Source organism: Aotus nancymaae, unplaced genomic scaffold (assembly GCF_030222135.1).
Source record: "Aotus nancymaae isolate 86718 unplaced genomic scaffold, 86718_ANA_hifiasm-v0.15.2.pri h1tg000033l, whole genome shotgun sequence".
Lineage (NCBI taxonomy): Eukaryota > Metazoa > Chordata > Mammalia > Primates > Aotidae > Aotus > Aotus nancymaae.
Window position 1 is genome coordinate 47,481,263 of NW_026988447.1, and position 19,890 is coordinate 47,501,152.

The following is a 19,890-nucleotide window of genomic DNA, read 5'->3' on the forward strand; positions in this document are numbered from 1 at the left end:
GTTAAGAGTAGGGATGGGCCAAAACATCATTTAAGAATCATTCTGAAAAATGAAAACAATGGGACTCAGTTATTGAAGGAAAGGAAACAGCCAAATCTAATTTCTTGCTTTCAAGCCTTTGAGTTGGCATGTGGTGATGTTATTGATAGAGACAGAAAAATGGGAAGAGAATGTGACTTAGAGGAATGATGAATTAATTTTGAGTATATCAAAAACAAGTTATAGTGAAGCATTTCTGTAGAAATGTGCAAATTGGAGATATGGAAAATATTCCATAAGGAATTGGTAATGCTGAATTTAGAAGAGATTACAAGAATGCTGAATTTAGAAGAGATTACAAGAATTTAGAAGAGATTACAGCACACTTGGATTTTTCACAAAGAGGTTTTGGTTTAATGAATGGAAATGCTTATTATTTTCATCCATTATAGATCAGCACAAGTCTATGTTGTGAATTAAAGTAGGTGTAAATCAGGAATGATTTGCAATAAAAATTATTCAAGAAAGCAGAATTTCTTCATTTCTCTGTTGGTCTGATTTTGGCAAGGGGATGAAATTTTCAGGATGATGATTTTTAAGTCCTATAACTGGTTTTTATTTAAAATGAAGGATTTTATTTTAAAAACTTGTATCTAGCCTTGTAGTAGATATAGAATGAATCAGTAAGATAATTTACAGACATTGTCATCTAATTTTTAAATAATTAAAATACAATTTTAGAAATTTTTGTGATTTATCATAAAGTTAAAAATCACGTTGGTCTTAATTCTTCTCTAGTGTAGGTCACTAAAGTTGTTTGCCTGTGGCTCTCTTTTCTAAATATTTTGTAAGATGCAGCTGAAGGATCACTTCCTAAAAGCTGTTTGAACACCAGCCAGTAAAGGGACTAACAATTAAAAAACATTTTCATAGCAGCTGCTTTATGTTACAGTGATTGTTTTAAACAGATACAGAAAAGGCCTAACATTCCATGTTACCACAAATGTGTAAGAAATTAGGTGAGGACTTAACAATATAGTACAGTTTTTAGAAGTATACAGTTATATTTTCATAAACAATTCCATATCTTTAAAACAGAAAGAACTAATAGAAGAGAGTCTAAAATAGTGACATCCAAATTAATGAAGTTTTATTACAGTTTCAGAAACAAACACTATTATATGTACTCTTTTTAAGCATAATTTGTTAGTGTGCCAAACATATTTTGACCTAAGGCAGAGTGTTATAAGCAAGTCTGGCCATAATACTGTACTCTCCCTTCAGCAACTGTAGTAATAAAACTTTGCAAAAGTGAACCTTCTGTGCTAGATGTCATAATAATGTCTAACTCAATACTGACCCAGGTCATACCCTGGAAAATAAACAAATTCTTTTATCTTTTTAATAGTATCTGAAACCAGATGCTCAGATATTCTAGAAAAATGATTTAATTCCACCAATGATATGTCCTAAAAATTAAATGAAACATCTCATAACTTTCAAGGATTTCTAATGAGTATCAACATTTTATTATGCAATGTATTTACTTTCTATCTATTTATGTGATGTGTTTGCTTTTCTGTAGAAGAATAAGCTTCCCAACCCACCAGCCTTCATCTTCATGATTGATGTTTCATATAGTAACATAAAGAATGGACTTGTCAAGCTCATATGTGAAGAACTGAAGACCGTGCTGGAAAAACTTCCAAAGTAAGGGAACCGTCATTCTCTTTACAACTTATACATTATTGCCTAGTTAATTTATTAACCAGAAGATAAGTGCTGAATGACCAATTGATATTTTTTGCTAATGAGGACATAGGGTAATTAGTCATAAATCAAACAGCACCATTGTTTTGAGTTCTTAAAAAGTTAGAGTGATCTTTTGTACAAAGCAAAAGAAACAAACTGATAAAAAAAAATGCTATGGTAAAAAACATTCAAAGTACATTATAAATTCTAAGAAGAATCCCAACAGTGTGATGGGAAAGACTTCGGATGTGTTACACTTTTCGAAGCATTGATTTTCCAGAGGAAACTAGTAGTTGCTGAGCATGGCAGAGTTCGAAGGGATGACAGGAAACTGAACTGTTGTCTTATGGCAGAGATAGTAGATGTTTAGGCAATTTCCTTTTGCCCTTATGATAAGCTGTCCAACCCACTTGCAGCTTTACTGCCTCTGTGTCCTGTAACTTAACAGGACGAGGTGCACCACATTCCTTGCCATTGCAAGAGGGCAGCAAGGAAAGGTGGACAACTCACTGTAATCGCTAACAAATGAATATACCCTAGACCTTAGTCAAGACTTCAGACTGTGCTTTAAAAAGGCTGTTTGGCATATTACCTTCTGTAGAACAGAGAAGTAAATCAAACTGATGACTATCTTACCATAAGAAATATAAAGTTACACACATATACAGCCCAAAATAAATTTCTGGGAAGAAAAAACAACCAGATGTGTTTTGAAAGATAAAGAGGAAAAAAATATATGTTGGTGTGAATAAAGGCTTTTAAGAGAGAGATTTGGAAACTAGCAGGGAATAACTAGCAGTATCCTTTTTTCTCTCTCTCTTACTGCCTCTAAGTCAAACATGGCTATTTTTAAATTATCTTATTGTAAAAACTAGTTGTTTAGGATGGGGAATAACATCTAAGGAGATTCATGAGCAGGGAGAATGCCATCCTTCATGTGAGGAAACATGAACAGGCTAGAAAATGTTGTCTGTAGCCTAGTCCCTACACGTCCCACCCGCTCCCTGTCTCCCTGAATATCAGCAGTCTTTGTTCTGGACAGGGTTGTTTTTCTGGAGGGTGGGGTATTGGCTTCAGCCCTTAGAGCTCCATGAATCTTTGGGTGCCCACTTCTCTGTATTGTTTGCACATATGACTGGTGCTTTGGGACTCATGAGACTCAGACAGATGACCTCTGGACCTCCCAGGAATAGTTTTGTTTGTATCTGTGAAGCTGAAGTCATAATATTTTTGAGATGGTTTGGAAAAGCAGTGGGGATGTTTAAAAAACACTGAGGCAATTCCAAACTAAATTCTAAAGTGAAGAATGAGCTGGGAGCAAGTTGAAGATGGTGGCATAAGGCATCTGATGCCTGCAGATGTGTTTGCGACTATAGTTTCCCTTACCCCATTCTTAAAGAAACTTGAGAAGTATGGATTTTCTGCTGAATATGATGTATTTTCTTACAGAACTCTCTCATAGGGCTGGTTTAATCTGAATTTTGAACTTGATTAGCATGAAAGAAAACTAATGTCTGGAAATGGTCTTTCTCTCTTTTCCTTCTCTCAAACTGGTTCAACTTAGGCTAATCTATTATCATAGACAGTTACTTCACCAATCCCTTGTTTCTTATCAATGCTGGTGATATGAAGCTAATAGCCTGTTGATGTAAGTTATGAAATCACACCCCCTTCTTTTGTGTCATTATAACGTTATGTCCCATTGGAGCAGAGATGTGTGACTTTGGCAAAAGATAGGAGGAAAAAATAAAAGGATACTGTTGATTATTCTCTGCCACTATTCCAATCTCTCTTTTAAAAGAGTTTATTCAAGCCAATTACCTTTTTCTCCTTCATCTTTTTAAAAAAAATCTTGTTGTTTCTTCTCCCTGAAATTTATTTTGGGCTGTGCATGTGTGTAACTTTATTTTTTTAATGGTAAGATTGTCATCAGTTTGATCTACTTCTTTGTACTAAAGCAGGTACTATGCCAAACAGCTTTTTAAAAAGCACAGTCTGAAGTCTTGATTAACATCTTAGGGTATGTTAATCTCTTAGCTAATCTTTTGGAACAAGAAGGACTCATTCTTTACTATTTAACTTTGAATTTATACCTTTGGCCTCTCAAGGTCGCCAGACTTTTCTCACTTCTCTGGAACAGGAAAGAAAAGATTTGAAATGTTTCATCTGTTGTTCAGATCAAGCTCTTTAGTTTTGTTTTGTTTTTTTAATCTGTTTGTTTTTAGTGCTGCTGAAACTAAAACATTCCAAATGCTTGATCTTAAAATTTTCTGGTTCACCTAGTTGCTAACGTCTTCAGTATTGCTCTGTCAGGTTCATTCCATTAAAATGATGATAGGGCAAGCATTGAGAGAAGTGATCATTGAAAAGCAGAAGAACAAAATGTGTTAGTCTTTATGATGCCTCTTATATAACTTCACAAAACTTGTCTAGAATTAATATGAAGGAGAAGCTGAAAATTAGTTTTCTTCTGGGTATGATTTAATAAGGCAGTTACACTGTTGAAGAAAATTTTAGGACAGTTCTGTTTCTCAACAGAATTTTTGAAAATGTTCCCATGGAGACAAGTACTAATATTTTGTAATAGTGTAGGGTGTTCTGATTAGATGCTTTTAAAAAATGTTAATTTAGATCTTAAGTGAACCCTGTGAATCCCAGGATACTCCTTTCCCATCACTCAAAAATATCCAAAGCCAATGGGAAATAGTAATCTAGATTTTCCTCTGTAGACTTTCTTTTGTGTCTTTTGCCTTAGTTGATTCTAAATTAACTATCAAAAGAGAATAAATCCCTTTGCGATTTGCTGGGATGTGTTTCACCTAATGTCATAAAAAGTTTTACTGGAAATGGGAGCTTAACTAGTGGTGTGCTGGTAAGCTGTCTCTCAAAAAAAGAAAGCCTTGATTTGTAGTGTTTGCTCAATCCATGGTATCAGTCCTTCTAGCCAGGCTGCTTCTAAACTGTCAGGGTGACATCACTAAACTGGAGCTGGGAAGAAATGTGTACTATTGGGTTATCAGTTGGGGCTCTAACTTGCCATCCCCAATCCAGTTTTTCACCATCATGATAATCATCCTCAATAAAACCTCTGATTCTCCACATTGTACTTGACCCTCAGGGGACAGATAACATAAACTTTGGGTCCTGCCCTTTATTAGCACGTACTCAAGGACTCATGAAATGTTTACTAAAAGGTACCTTATGCTAGGAGCCCAATGAGAATGATTTATAAGAGTTTAGAAGAGGAAATGACTTCCAATTGGTAGCATCAGGAGAGATTTCAGAGGAGGAAGAATTTGCACTTGGTTTTGAAGAGTAAGATTCTAATGAATCAGGAAAGGGTTGGGGCAAGCATGGATGCAGTATAGCATAGTGGTTAGTTGCATAAAGTTGCACCATTTAGGATATTGAGGTGTGCATAAGTGTCTGTGTATGTGTAGTTAGAAAAAACAGGGATTCTCATTTCTGAAAGCTTTGCAAGTGTCCAAAATATAAACAGTTACCAAGTGCTTTTGGAAGGGATTATAAGAATCTATTTTAACTGCCCAGTGAAGAACAAGTAAAGAACAACTACCTTCAGTTAGTGAAGGAAGTAGAGAAGAAAACACAGTTCAAAGTCAGTACCTTATCAGCCTGTACTCTGATGACGTATCAAAGAAATGGGTAAGTCTGCAGCAGAATCAGCAATTTGAACTTGAGATACTTCCATCTAGATACACCCATTTTCCTCTCTCTTATACTTGAGTAACTTTTTTTTTTTTTGAGATGGAGTTTCGCTCTTGTTGCCCAGGCTGGAGTGCGATGGTGCAATCTTGGCTCACCGCAACCTCCGCCGCCTGGGTTCAAGCAATTCTCCTGCCTCAGCCTCCTGAGTAGCTGAGATTACAGGTGATTGCCACCATGCCCAGCTAATTTTTTGTATTTTTAGTAGAGACGGGGTTTCTCCATGTTGACCAGGATGGTCTCGACCTCTTGACCTCGTGATCCACCCACCTGAGCCTCCCAAAGTGCTGGGATTACAGGTGTGAGCCACTGCGCCCAGCTATACTTGAGTAACTCTTTAGGACATATGCAAAATTTAGAAGCTGGGCAAACCAGACTCCTTTCTTTTTTTTTTTTTTTTTTTTTTTTGCGACAGAGTCTCGCTTTGTCACCCAGGCTGGAGTGCGGTGGCACAATCTTGGCTCACTGCAACCTTCACCTCCTGGGTTCAAGCGAGCCTCCTGAGTAGCTGGGATTACAGGTGTGCGCCACCATGCCCAGCTAATTTTTGTATTTGTAGTAGAGACTGGGTTTCATCATGTTGGTCAGGCTGGTCTCAAACTCCTGACCTTGTGATCTGCCCACCTCAGCCTCCCAAAATGCTGGGATTACAGGCATGAGCCACCATGCTGGGCTATCAGGTTCCTTTTCAAAATAGTTGCCCTTTAATCAGAATAAGTTAAACTGACATCTAATGGTCAAACAAAGTGGCATGTATCTTTTGTGGCTTTTACTTAACCATTGAGCACTATGTAATATTCTCCATTGAAAATTAGTAAAAGCATCAATAGTATCTAGGTGTTTTATTTTAAAGGAGAGAAAAATAGACAGTACAATGCACTCAGCAAACATGAAACTAAAGTTTAGACCACAAAATTCTGAATGTACTTACTATAGACTGTAGACTATAGACTGGAATTATAATATTCATGCCTTTACACTTATAGGAATACTAAAGCCTCATTTTGGAATTTTTAAAAAAAATCTACCTTTTGTTACAGTTTTGGAGCCTTGGAGCTTTTTAGTGCTTTGCCATGACCATCATAAATGCTCAACTTATAACAACTACACCTTCATTTTACAAGTGTATTTTATATATTTACCCTATGTGTTTATAAGGTATATAGTTCTCAATATCTAGCCTGTTTGCTATTGAGATTTTCTGATATGTAAGAAAAGAATCAGAGAGGAGGAGCAAGTGTTTTCTCGATAAAAGCAGCTGTCCTGTTAGTAATATGAGTGTGGTTTCCTCATCCCTTGCTTCAGATATTCCATTTGTTCTTCTGACCTTCTGGTGACTTTTGAGAGAGCCTTGCTTATAAGGAATGTAATAAGCCTAGTTTATTCATGAAAAAAGCATTATTATTTTCTATAGATTAAAAATAAATGTTACAGAAATATGATTTTTACCTAGAATTTTGAAGATTTTTTTCCTTATCAGTTTGTTTATTTTTGTGATAACTCTTATCCCCTATTGCCGTGACTAGTATTGTTTATACCTGGTAATAGAAAATAAGACAAAAATTTTAAACATGTCTTTATGTATTTTATAGAAGACACACTTACTGAATTTCAGATAAAAACCTCCTTTTCATTCTAAGTTTATAATGTATCTCAAACACGTTTTTTCCTTATAGGGAAGAGCAAGAAGAGACATCTGCAATTCGAGTGGGTTTTATCACGTATAACAAAGTTCTCCATTTCTTTAATGTGAAGAGTAATTTGGCCCAGCCTCAGATGATGGTAGTGACTGATGTTGGAGAAGTCTTTGTTCCTTTGTTGGATGGTTTCCTTGTGAACTATCAAGAATCCCAATCTGTGATTCATAAGTAAATATCAAGTGTTTTATAATTTAAAAGTGAATCAGGTGTCCGTCTTTAGTTGTACTGTGTTTTGATTCAATCATGCATTGTTTTGTCATTAGCAAGAGGGGTTCAAGACATGGATTATAAAACTCTATCATTTATGTTAAGCCTGTCTTTTTTTTAATATAGGCCAGTATCTAAAAGAAAGAATTCTTTGAATACTCATATTCAACCCTATCGGTTCTTCCTTTTTTTCTGGAAAGGTATTTTAAGGGAGCTATTTCCTATATGTGGATGAATGTATTCAGTGATGATAGTCACAACTGAAGATATAGCCACTGTTCCAATAATTTATGGTCTAAGAGATCAGTAATGGAGTGAATAGGAAAAAATATCTACAAAGAGTGATTTTGTTAATGTTCTATTCAAATCATAGATTTTGGTGCCAAGCCATGCTAAGATATTATTTCCTAAGGGAACTCACCTATAAGTGTTGGTGTCAAATAAATACCATATGTGTTTAGGCTTGAAATGTCAATGATTTATTGCTTAAAGTTTATTAAAATATGCTAAACATTTCAAACCTTTTGCTTACTCATGTCTTATAGTTTGTTGGACCAGATTCCAGACATGTTTGCAGACTCTAATGAAAATGAGACTGTCTTTGCTCCTGTCATCCAGGCTGGCATGGAAGCACTAAAGGTGAGAAGAAGCCACTTCTAATTGCTGGTAAATAAATTTTTAAAACAGAGAGACAAAAAAAAAGAAAGTTTGTTATGAAAGAAAATATACTCTTCATTAAAACGTGGGTCACTAGAGGCTATTCTAAACTTCCACTCAACTCTCAGGAGGAAATGGCCAAAACTGCAGATTGGTCCCAGCATTTCCATTCCAGCACTGTTAGCATCTGAGCAACTGATTTTGCCAGGATTTCCAGTTTAGCTCCTCTCTCTGGCTTTTGTATGAACTTTATATGGTCTATTTTAAAATTAGTCCAACAATATCAGAACTACCAGATTACCATATCACCCTCCCCAGCCATGGGATTTTCAAACATGCCAGGCCAAGTCCTTGTGACAGCCAATGACAGAGATGTGAATGCTGATTGCCAGAAGTAGATGAGAGATTGGCCATGTCTCCAGTTGGGAAGCTGATCCCAGAATGACTCTGGTCATCCTCATAGTAATGAAGACAGTAAACTGAAGAAGGCATAATGATTAAAAAGCACTCACTCTAAATCATCATTATTACCTTAACACAAGTCAGACCACTTTGGCCCTTACAGCTGGTTCCTAAAATTAATTTTAAAATGTTATTATGAAAGTTAAATATAAATTTTAAAATAAAATGCTTAGTAATAATAACAACAGCAACAACAATATTGCAGAACTGAGTTTATGAAACACTTCCCACATAATTTTTTTTTTTTTTTTTTTTTGAGACGGAGTTTCGCTCTTGTTACCCAGGCTGGAGTGCAGTGGCGCAATCTCGGCTCACCACAACCTCCGCCTCCTGGGTTCAGGCAATTCTCCTGCCTCAGCCTCCTGAGTAGCTGGGATTACAGGCACGTGCCACCATGCCCAGCTAATTTTTTGTATTTTTAGTAGAGACGGGGTTTCACCATGTTGACCAGGATGGTCTCGATCTCTTGACCTCGTGATCCACCCGCCTCGGCCTCCCAAAGTGCTGGGATTACAGGTGTGAGCCACCGCGCCCGGCCTTCCCACATAATTTTATATCTCAATGTATAACTTGGTTCTAAGACAGTGATTCTTGCTTGGATTTTCTTTATCTTCAAGAGTACTTACTTATGGGATCAAAGATTTCTGTGGATATCACCCAAAAAGTCTCAGAATATATGTTAATTTAACATAAAATTAATAAGAAATATGATGTCATAAAGCAACTTGAAGATATTAGGGCTCACTTAACAGAAGCCAACAAATGATAACTGGTTGGTCTTCAGAAAGAAGGGAATTCGTTTTATTCTACATTTCTACAAATAAATACCTTCTATTTCAATTTGAAAGGGTTGTTTTTGTTCTTTTCTCCTCCATTAAGGTATCTAGAAATCCATATGTAAATGTTCCTGTACACAATAAGTCATATATCACCGTACAAGTCTTTCTACTCTTAAGAAATTAGGACTGGGAATAATACTATATTCATGGATTTGTATATGAAAGGAAGGATGAGTAGATATTCATTAGCTAATATTTCATCAATTAAGAGAGCATAGTAAAGTAGAATTGTAAAGCCAAGGCTTCCAGAGGACCTGAGCGTAGAATCCTACCTCAACCCCATATTTCATTTCTAAAAGGGAGCAATCTTACAACAGTGGTTTCCACATTGGCTGTCCACAAGAGGTCTAGAGGCTGTTTGGCAGCTTAGAAAGAAAAGCTATATAAAGCAAATTAGGTACACGCATTCTATGTATCTGAAATTTGATAGAATTATGATGCATTATTGAAAATCACTATGTTCTTAGTAGCCATGTTCTCCAAGGTTACTCATGCAGTACAATGACCGCAGCAATCAGTATATTCTGCTATCAGCTAGTTTACTAGAGTCCAGCTCATTTCAGCCAATGTGATGTATCTTCATATCTTTTCCATGTTTTTTTGGTCATATTTGTAATTTTATTGTTATAATAATGTATATTTTTACCTTGATGTTTAAAAATGAGAAGAAACTAATATCTAAATATGCAACAACTCAGGATAAGTTCATAAATACAAAGTTAATGAGTAGTATAATAGTGTTCTTACAAAGTAGAATGAACTATCTTTATAAAAGGTAAATAACTCTTTAAAAATAGATAAGGAACTATCTTGACAAAATGCCACTGTTGGACATAATGTCAATGGCAGTTACTACCATCCCTGCTGGCAAAGTAAACATTGTTCTCCCCGACGTCAGTCTTCATGTGGAGGCTGCGTGATGCTCCACTGCTGTCCCTGCCCCTGGGCTGCTTACGGTATGCTGGAGGAGATGTAACTCTGTAATACAAAACACAATGTTCGTTGGTTATATTTTTTAAATGGGGGTGGGAGAAGGGCAAAGAGTAACTTTGGAAAGCCCAGGACTGTGGCTGGTCAGCCAGATAGCTCAGGATATTCTGCCCAGAAGACCAGAGATGAGAGTCTCATCCCCTGTGCACAGGGAGTAGAAATGGAAAGAACATAAAGTGAAAGCTTTCTTATTGTGTGTCCAAGTGAAAACATTTCAGAACTATACTCCCCTATTTGAATTGTAGCTTTATTTTCTATCAGCTACATGCCACGTAAAATCTATATATAATCAGTAGCAGTAAACTTCTTGAAGCAGACAGAGTAGACAAAAACTAACCAAAAAATATGCTAATTTGTCATGAAAATAAACAGCAACTCTTTGGAAAGTTCTTATGTGTACTTTTGAAAAGTCCTTGAAATATCCAACTACAGGCTTTAGTGTACTATTTTCTGTTGTAAATGCCTCCATGTCCACAGCATCTTGTACTCTTAGCACTTTTTTCCCACATAGCCTTTAAAAATCTGCATTTATTTCAAAATCTGACCTTCATAACTCAACTATACATGAATTGCTGGCATTGTCTTTTAATTTGGCCAAAGAACAGTTTACTGAGTTAGCTATTATTTCCACCATAAAATTAGGGGTAATATTTGGCAAAAAAAAAAAAAAAAAAAAGGAGGAAAATGATCTTTAGTGGTTCTGCTTAAAATATATGAGTTGGGGGGAATTTATCTTTAAATTATCCATATATGTACCTAAATGTGTCATGAGATAACTGAAAATTAAAGAAGTTAAATAATTTGTCCAGTGTCACTCAGATAATAAAATGGCTGATTCTGATCATGACAGGTAGGACCCATGTTCTTTACTGCTATGGTATAAAATGACAATATTAATATGAGTAGAGAATATCTAAATGAATAGACTTTTGGACAGTGAATGCCTTAGAGGCATTGGATAGGCCAGGCATGAAAAGCTGGTGAGAAGGTAGACTTTTTATTAAAGCTTTATACTCTCTATGATATTTGAATGTTTTTTAAAAGTATGTTTATAATAATAAAAGCTACAGGGCCGGGCATGGTGGCTCACGCCTATAATCCCAACACTTTGGGAGGCTGAGGTGAGCAGATTACCTGAGGTCGGGAGTTCAAGACCAGCCTGACCAACATGGATAAACCCCATCTCTACTAAAAATACAAAATTAGCAGGGCATAGTGTTGCACACCTGTAATCCCAGCTACTCAGGAGGCTGAGGCACAAGAATTGCTTGAACCTGGGAAGCAGAGGTTGCAGTAAGCTGAGATTGCGCCGTGGCACTCCAGCCTGGGCAACAAGAGCAAGACTCTGTCTCCAAAAAAAAAAGAAAACTACAGAAATAATAAATTTACAGTCATAGAATTTCAGGGTTTCAACATGCTTAACATTTTGTAATCAATATTACTGTAAATTTTACTCTGACTTGGTCATTGGAGCTAATGCGTCTTTACTGGCCAAAATCTTGCTAGTCCCTTTCTCCTATGCAGTACACATATACCTATAGATTCATACCTGTTCTTCTTCATTCATCCTTATGTGTTCTTATATTAATAAGAACTGCATCTGTCAGTAATTTTCAGTAGAAGACACATGCAGCAATAAGATCACAGCACACAAATTTTTGCTCACTACTGGCCATAGCAGAGACGAGACAGCAGGCCCCAGGTTACGCCCCTTCTCAGCATGTCAGCTGTGTCTTCACCTCTCTCACTCACTCCACAGAGATTAGAATGTCAGTCACTGAGAGAGACATTGGGACAGGGCTGACCTTGAATTCTCTCTCTTTGTTTTTAAGAGAGCTATTCACAAACCTAAGTACCTTATTATTAGCAGCACTTACTGCACATCTTGCCACTGAGCCAGGCACACTGTGCCTTCGCAAATAACAGCTGCAGGCAGAGAGCTGGAGAAATGCATTCCAGACCAAAGGAACAGAATGTGCACAGATAGGGAGGTGTGTAAAGCATGTGGTATATCCCAGGAAAGCAAGAAGCTTGTGTGGCTAAAACTTCCAGTGTAAGCAGATGTCAGGGGTAAGGACATGCAGGAAGTAAAACTGGAAAGATAGATTCAGACTCAACTTCAAAGGGCCTTTAAAGTTATCATTTACTGGTTATGTGACCTGGGGCAAACTGAATGAGTCTGTTTCCCTATTCTTAAAATGCAAACAGTAGTACCTGCTGAACAAGGTTGTAAGTGTTAAAGAAAACGTGTGAAGAGCCTGGCACAGAGCTGCATGCAGTAAATATTGGTAGCAGCTCATCTCACTGTTTCTCACCCTTCCTGCTCCTACCCAGATAAAGGACTGTGGACTTTATCCTGTACTAGAAAACCTTCAGGATTCCTTCCTCCCTTCATCTTCCCCTTTCCCTCTCTCCCTCCCTCCCTCCCTCCCTTCCTTCCTTCCTTCCTTTCCTTCCAGGATCTGGCTCTGTCACCTAGGCTGGAGTGCAGTGGCATGATCATAGCTCACTGCAGCCTCAAACTCCTAGGCTTAAGCAATCCCTTCACCTCAGCCTCCTTAGTAGTGGATACTACAAGCATGCACCACCATACTCAGCCAATCTTTTAGTTTTTGTAGAGATGAGAGTCTCACTACATTGCCTGGGCTGGTCTCAAACTCCTGGGTTCAAGCAGTCGTCCTGCATTGGCATCCCAAGGTGTTAGGATTACCACCATGAGCAATTGTACTCAGCTTTTCAGGATTCGTCAGGATAAAAGCCGCATACCTGATCAGAGCTATTGTCTTCATTTCAGAGGCACTGCTCTGGTGCAGTGTGCAGTGTGGTTTGGAGAAAAGCAGGATGGTGGAGTTGGAAGGACAATATATTGAATCATACTTAATTCCAGGAAACTTTGCTTAGTAGGTTACTTCTTAGCACCTTAAATAAGAATTTAAGTCTTGATTCTTAATGCTGACTTGACTGTCACGGAGCTTGACTCTTCTTTTTGTTGCTTCCCAGAGACTACAGATATATAATCTTGATCCCATACTTTTCCTCTTGGCATCATGCCTCATAGCTTATAGTTCCTGGTGTCTACTGCTGCCAACCACCACTACGTTCTTATGCGTTCTTCCTCAAAATACCACTGTAGCTTTAATCCATGTTTACTAAAGATCTGAAATAAGAGCTTCTCTTGCATCATCATCCTGGGAATTCTACCCTCTACTTTACATTATGAGATTACCTGGTCTGGGAAGCTATACTGTAGGCTAAACAAGAAAGTGTTTTCACCATAACATCATTTTTGTAGTTTTTTTTTAAGCGTCATGATACATAGACCTAGCTTTAAATGTTGGCTGTCTTTCATTTACAACTTTTATGACTTTTGGCCTATCCTCTCTCAGCCTCAATTTTCTAATCTATAAAATAGAATAGTACCTCCTCCAGGACACAAAGGTTATTATGAGGATTAAATTAAATGAATACAGTGCTTAGCTCATAGAAAGAACTTATGTTTTAATTTATTTCCTGATTCTCTTAAAATGTTCCTACTCAAGGCATTTTCTGTGGGTTTTGGTTTTTTTTTTTTTTAGGCAGCAGACTGTCCTGGGAAGCTGTTCATCTTCCATTCTTCCTTGCCAACTGCTGAAGCACCAGGAAAGCTCAAAAACAGAGATGACAAAAAACTGGTTAATACAGACAAAGAGAAGGTACTTGTAAACAGTTACTCTTTTAGTATCTATATGTCAGGTATTAAGAGGAGTTAAAGAGGCAATGTGTTCTTAGTGTAAGGAAAGGGGAGAAACTAAATCTCATAAATTAAGATAAATTAAGTCAAGGGCATTGCATATTACAGGAATATTTTGGATTACAAACAGCTTAAAATATTTTATATTCCTAGAAAAACCGATTTCTGAAATATGTAAATTAAAATAAGGGCCCAAGCTAGGCATGGCGGCTCATGCCTGTAATATCGGCACTCTGGGAGGCCGAGGTAGGCGGATCACTTGAAGTCAGGAGTTCAGTCTGGCCAACATGGTGAAACTCCATCTCTACTAAAAATACAAAAATTAGCCAGGGGTGGGAGCTACTTGGGAGGCTGAGGCAGGAGAATCGCTTGAACCTAAGAAGTGGATGTTGCATCACACCACTGCACTGCAGCCTGGGCAGCAGAGTGAGACTCCATCTAAAAAAAAAAAAAAAAAAAAAGGTGGGGTGTCCCAAACTTTTTCATGCATAATCAGCATAAGAGAGACTGAATGATAAGACTATTATAGAAATGGAGGAAGTGGGGGAAAAACAGAAGATTGAAAGCGCTTTAGACTGTGATGTCTGATATATAGACTGTACCATCTGACGATACCCCTTGGAGGTAGAGACCTGAGGCATGAAGCATAGGCATGGGGTTCTCAAAATATGCCTTTGCCTAAAACCTCTGACAGTGTAGCAGTGAAGGGAAGGTCTGTGGAATGGATAAGGCTATGGACATAAGGATCCAACTAGTGGTTACACGGCAACTAGAGGTTGCTTCATCTAAGTCTGTAAAGTAAGGGCTGCAATATCAGCTTCATTAGGATTGATGGAGTATCAAATAAAATTGAACACAAAATTATTTCACACAGCATGGACCTGGCACAGACGGAGTCCTCAGCAGGTGGCCACTGCACTGATGATGACCACAGTGTGTTTCTTCAGCCTAGTTCACTTACCTGGAAAATGCCTATTTTTCCATTTTGAAAATTCAACAAGAATTCAATAGAAATTTAAAATTTAAACCAAAAACATTTCATAATTTTTCTTTTTCCTTTTATACATCTTTCTTCCAGATACTTTTCCAGCCCCAAACAAATGTCTATGACTCATTGGCCAAGGACTGCGTGGCTCACGGCTGCTCTGTGACCCTCTTCCTCTTTCCCAGTCAGTATGTGGACGTGGCCTCGCTGGGGCTGGTTCCTCAGCTCACTGGAGGAACCCTTTACAAATACAGCAATTTCCAGGTAAATGCCAGCAATTTGTTCACCTCAGTCTTCCACTCCCATTTTAATTATGGTGTTTAAATTATAGGTTTAAAAAGCTGTGTTCACTTGTGGGTAGATGACAATTATAAATTCAAGAGCAGATGGAAAACAAAGTATATTGTTGGCCCTTTTTATCAGAAGAGTTCTGCATCTTGGCTTCAACCAACCTTGGATCAAAAATATTCAAAATAAAATATTGTAACATACTGAATATGTACAGACTTTTCGTTATGCTCTATAGTATAACAATTATGTACATAACATTCACATTGAATTGGGTATTATAAGTAATGTAAGCTGGGCGCAGTGGCCCAATGTGTGTAATCTCAGTGCTTTGAGAGGTTGAGGTGGGAAGATCACTTGAGACCAGGACTTCAAAATCAGTCTGGGCTACAAAGCAAGACCCTGTCTTGACAAAAAATTAAAAACTAAGTAATCTAGAGATGACTTAAGGGATATGTAAGATATGTGTAGGTTATATGCAAATATACCATTTTATGTTAGGGATTTGAGCATCTGGTACATTTTGGTATATGTGGGAGGTTCTGGAACCAATCTCCCACAGATAATGAGGGATGACTGTGTGTGGGGGGGGTGTGTGTGTATGTGTATATATGGTTCAGCAATTCCATACTTCCTAAGTGTTTGGTGATAGAATGAGCTCATTTATCCTCAGAGTTAAATATCAGTGTGAGCTTTTGTAATGGGGAAAAATATATTTTATGTAAAATATACTTAAGATAATACTTTTAAAAGTGACTGCATATTTGTTTTAAATTATTGGGATTTTAGGGATCAATTCATTACACATCTCTCTTCCAAACCTGAATTGAGAGACATGTTCAAAAGATGATCAGAATGTCAGCACTATAATGGACCTGAGTCTGTAGGCAAGTGGGCTTGCTAATCATTTACCCCTGAATTTGACAAACTTATACACCCAGGCACAGAGTGGGCACAATTTGAGTTTCTCCTGTGGACCCTTATGCCTTGAATACACACTGTATTGAGGGACAGAAAATGTGTGCCTCCTGCAGGCCAGCTGCCTTCCTATGAAGAGGACTCAGAAGAGGCTGAGCTGTGCCCACCTAGTTCCTTTTCCCAAACTTATTAATCAGATGAGTCACTCCCCTTAACCTAATGTGTGTGCCTGGACATACATGGAGGCATGGACTGGGAAGGTGTGTTCTCCAACATAAATAACAAATGTTAGTCATCTACTTTTGTTAATCATCAATACTATTCTTAATAGAGACTAGTTACATATTTATATTATAAACTAGTTAAGGGACTTGATAAGACCAAAGATTGTAAATGAAATAAAATTGAAAAAGCTTTAACAACTCTTTTTAAGACTTCTGGATAAAAGTATTTTCAGCCACACTCTAGAAAATAAGCTCTTAATAATCATACAGAATTCTAACCCTTACTCATTCTACACATATTCTGGGTATTGAGGTACATGAAACCTACCATGCTGATCAATGTTAGCTCCTCTTCCAGCTAGGGGGATAAATTTCATCAGAAGCTTTTTTCCCCCCGCTTTTCCAAAAAGGACTTTATCATCCTCCATTCCTGGCATATGTGAATTGTACTGGGGTTCTTGCTAGGTCCTTCGCTATGTACTGGTGTGATCATCTACATGGTAGTGACTTGGCTTCGAAGAGCAGCCTACGAAGTGATGTGTAGGCAGGGGTGCTCTGCGGTGTAATCATCCAGGCATATTACTGTTTTTTCTATTTAAGTTTTTGAGTTATGTGCCAACCGTATGTAGTTTCTGATATAAGAAAGGATATTTACTTGTACCTCAACATATTCATAATTATTATTGATTCCTTCAATGTTACTAAAAAAGAAATGGGGTTATAATCCAGCAGAGGAAAAGCCTCTAAGATGTAAACAGGCAGTAAAATATTTTATAATAAAAGAGTGTTAATGTTGCCTATGCTGCTATTCAGTTGTTCGTGTTTACTCTAATGTTGCAAAACTGAATCCTACCATAGCATTTCTTTTTCATCTTCAACAATACAAATTTTAATAGCCTTTTCCATTCAGTAACATAAGATGAAAATCATGGTCAAGAACTATGCAGGCACCACCCAGTTGTATGTAAGCAAATAAAGGGATTGTTATAAAGATTGTGTCTGTCATCTCCCTCTTTCCTTTCCTCCTTCATTCTTTTTGGGATGTGTGTGTCAGTGTCTCTCCTACATGTCAAATAGTAGTGAAAATTTCCTAAAGAGCTTCACTGACAAGGTCAGATGAGAAGCTTTAGAAGCTGGTGTTCAGCTAGTTTGTTTACTGTCTTGGTTGACCTCTGAGCTCAGTATTGTGCACATGTGCATATTATATAAATGTTGCTTAGTTGTGGAATGTGGTCATCTTTCAGATATATGGTGATCATAGAATAGTTAATAGAGGTAGGAGACAGGTTTATACTTCCCCTTACATAGCTTCACAAAGCTCTGAATGTAGTCAGATTTTTAAAAAGCCCCAATTGCAGGGTCTTTCCCCAACCTCATTAAATGGGTATTATACACTGAGTCTTAATCGTGTCTCTTACCCTAAGCCACTGAGTGGATCACTTATGCGCTCTTAATTTTCCCATTTGTGATTAATAATAGATTTTCTCATCTAAGTGTTAAAATGAAAGAAAATAATAGATTTGATTTTAGTTTCAAAAGTTAAGAAACAGTGTGCAAAGATCTTATATTTTCTTTAACCAAAGAAGCATAAGATATATGCAAAAATATGCCAAATCGGGATTTAAAAATTATTTTAACTCATGATTAAAATGAGAACTGTTATTTTAAGTATTTTACTGCCATCTGGTGGACACTGATCAGACTTTATTTTTTAGATGCACTTGGATAGCCAACAATTTTTGAACGACCTCAGAAATGATATTGAAAAGAAAATAGGCTTTGATGCTATTATGAGGGTTCGTACCAGCACAGGTAATTATCATTTATACAATTTTTCAGGTCTCTCTTGTATAATTGTTTCTTTTTCAAATTAATAACAGGCCAACAAAGAAAATAACAGTAAAATAAATAGAAGGAACATTTCCCTTTTCCCTTATCTTTAGGTTTCAGAGCCACTGATTTCTTTGGTGGAATCTTGATGAATAACACCACCGATGTAGAAATGGCTGCCATCGACTGTGACAAGGCAGTTACTGTGGAGTTCAAGCATGATGACAAACTCAGTGAAGACAGTGGAGCCTTAATCCAGGTGATTGAAAATTTATTCCCATGTTTTGTTTTTTAGTTTGTTACCGACAGTGATCAGTGGGGAGACTGAAATACCATCAAATGTATTAGTGTCTTGATAAAAAAAATTCACCTCTCTTTCTCCAGAGTCAAAAGTCAGTAGATTAGAACACTCAATTGTGAGGTTTCTCCATACTCATTCATATTTGCTACTTACATGAAGTGACAGTTTTGTCATTGCATGCAAGTCCAGCAAATTTGTGGTATCAGAGGCATCAGCAAACTGGCTTCTAACAGTATTCACTTCTGTTGGGCTTCAGCACCCATTCATGTCTACCATATCTGTATTAGTTTGCTAGGGCTGCTCTAAGAAACACTACAGAGTGAGCAGCTTAAACAACAGAAATTTATTTTCTCACAGTTCTGGAGGCTGGAAGTCCAAGATCAAGGTTTCTGAGGGCCTGGAGGGAAGGATCTGTTCCAGGCCCCTGCCCTTGGTTTGTAGATGGTTTTCTTCTCCCCTGTGTCTTCACATCATCTTTCCTCTGTTACATGTCTATGTCCAAAGTTTTTCCTCTTATTCAGTCATAATGAATTAGGTGCACTCTACTGAACTCACTTTAATTAATTTACCTCTTTAAAGACCTCATCTCCAAATACTTAGGTACTAGGGGGTTAGGACGTTGGAGGAGCCACAGTTCAGCCCCTAATACCACGTTAATCATATTATATTATAAGCAAGTGAAATAGGATTTGCTTTGTTTAAAGTGAAACTAGCTAAAAGCCATGGAGACTTTGAATTAAAAAAAGAAAAACTATGGCCACTAGATATACATGGTCATAGTTTTCAAACATTAGCATCATCTTTAAAGGATGAAGAGAGGCTGGCATTAGGTTGAGGAAGAACTTTTAATTAAAGTTTATATTTCAATCACAGATATTTGGGGAAGTGGTTCTATCTATGCATTCTCGAAATGTATATCATCAGCATAAGACCTAAGTCCATTGTGAAAGCTAGTTGTATGTTTTTAAGGAAGTGAGCCTTGAGTAGGGCTCTGAGCATGTGAAGGCATTGTCTCTGGACCTTGATCCCTGGTAATAAAACATGAGCTACAAAAAATGAAGACTAGGCCGGGCGCGGTGGCTCAAGCCTGTAATCCCAGCACTTTGGGAGGCCGAGGCGGGTGGATCACGAGGTCAAGAAATCGAGACCATCCTGGTCAACATGGTGAAACCCCGTCTCTACTAATACAAAAAATTAGCTGGGCACGGTGGCGCGTGCCTGTAATCCCAGCTACTCAGGAGGCTGAGGCAGGAGAATTGCCTGAACCCAGGAGGCGGAGGTTGCGGTGAGCCGAGATCGCGCCAT

The 19,890-nt window shown here is 37.5% G+C and overlaps 1 protein-coding gene across 4 annotated transcripts in view; it reads left to right on the top strand.

Moving 5' to 3' along the window:
• The window catches only part of SEC24D (SEC24 homolog D, COPII coat complex component), a 104,596-nt gene that overhangs the window by 67,827 nt on the left and 16,879 nt on the right, over positions 1-19,890 (top strand). For all 4 annotated transcript variants that reach the window (XM_064383923.1, XM_064383925.1, XM_064383924.1 and 1 more), the window contains 7 exons: positions 1,565-1,689; positions 7,131-7,322; positions 7,907-8,000; positions 13,885-14,001; positions 15,118-15,288; positions 18,170-18,266; positions 18,398-18,543. In XM_064383923.1, coding sequence (XP_064239993.1) covers positions 1,565-1,689; positions 7,131-7,322; positions 7,907-8,000; positions 13,885-14,001; positions 15,118-15,288; positions 18,170-18,266; positions 18,398-18,543 — 942 coding nt within the window. The remainder of the gene's footprint in view (positions 1-1,564; positions 1,690-7,130; positions 7,323-7,906; positions 8,001-13,884; positions 14,002-15,117; positions 15,289-18,169; positions 18,267-18,397; positions 18,544-19,890) is intronic.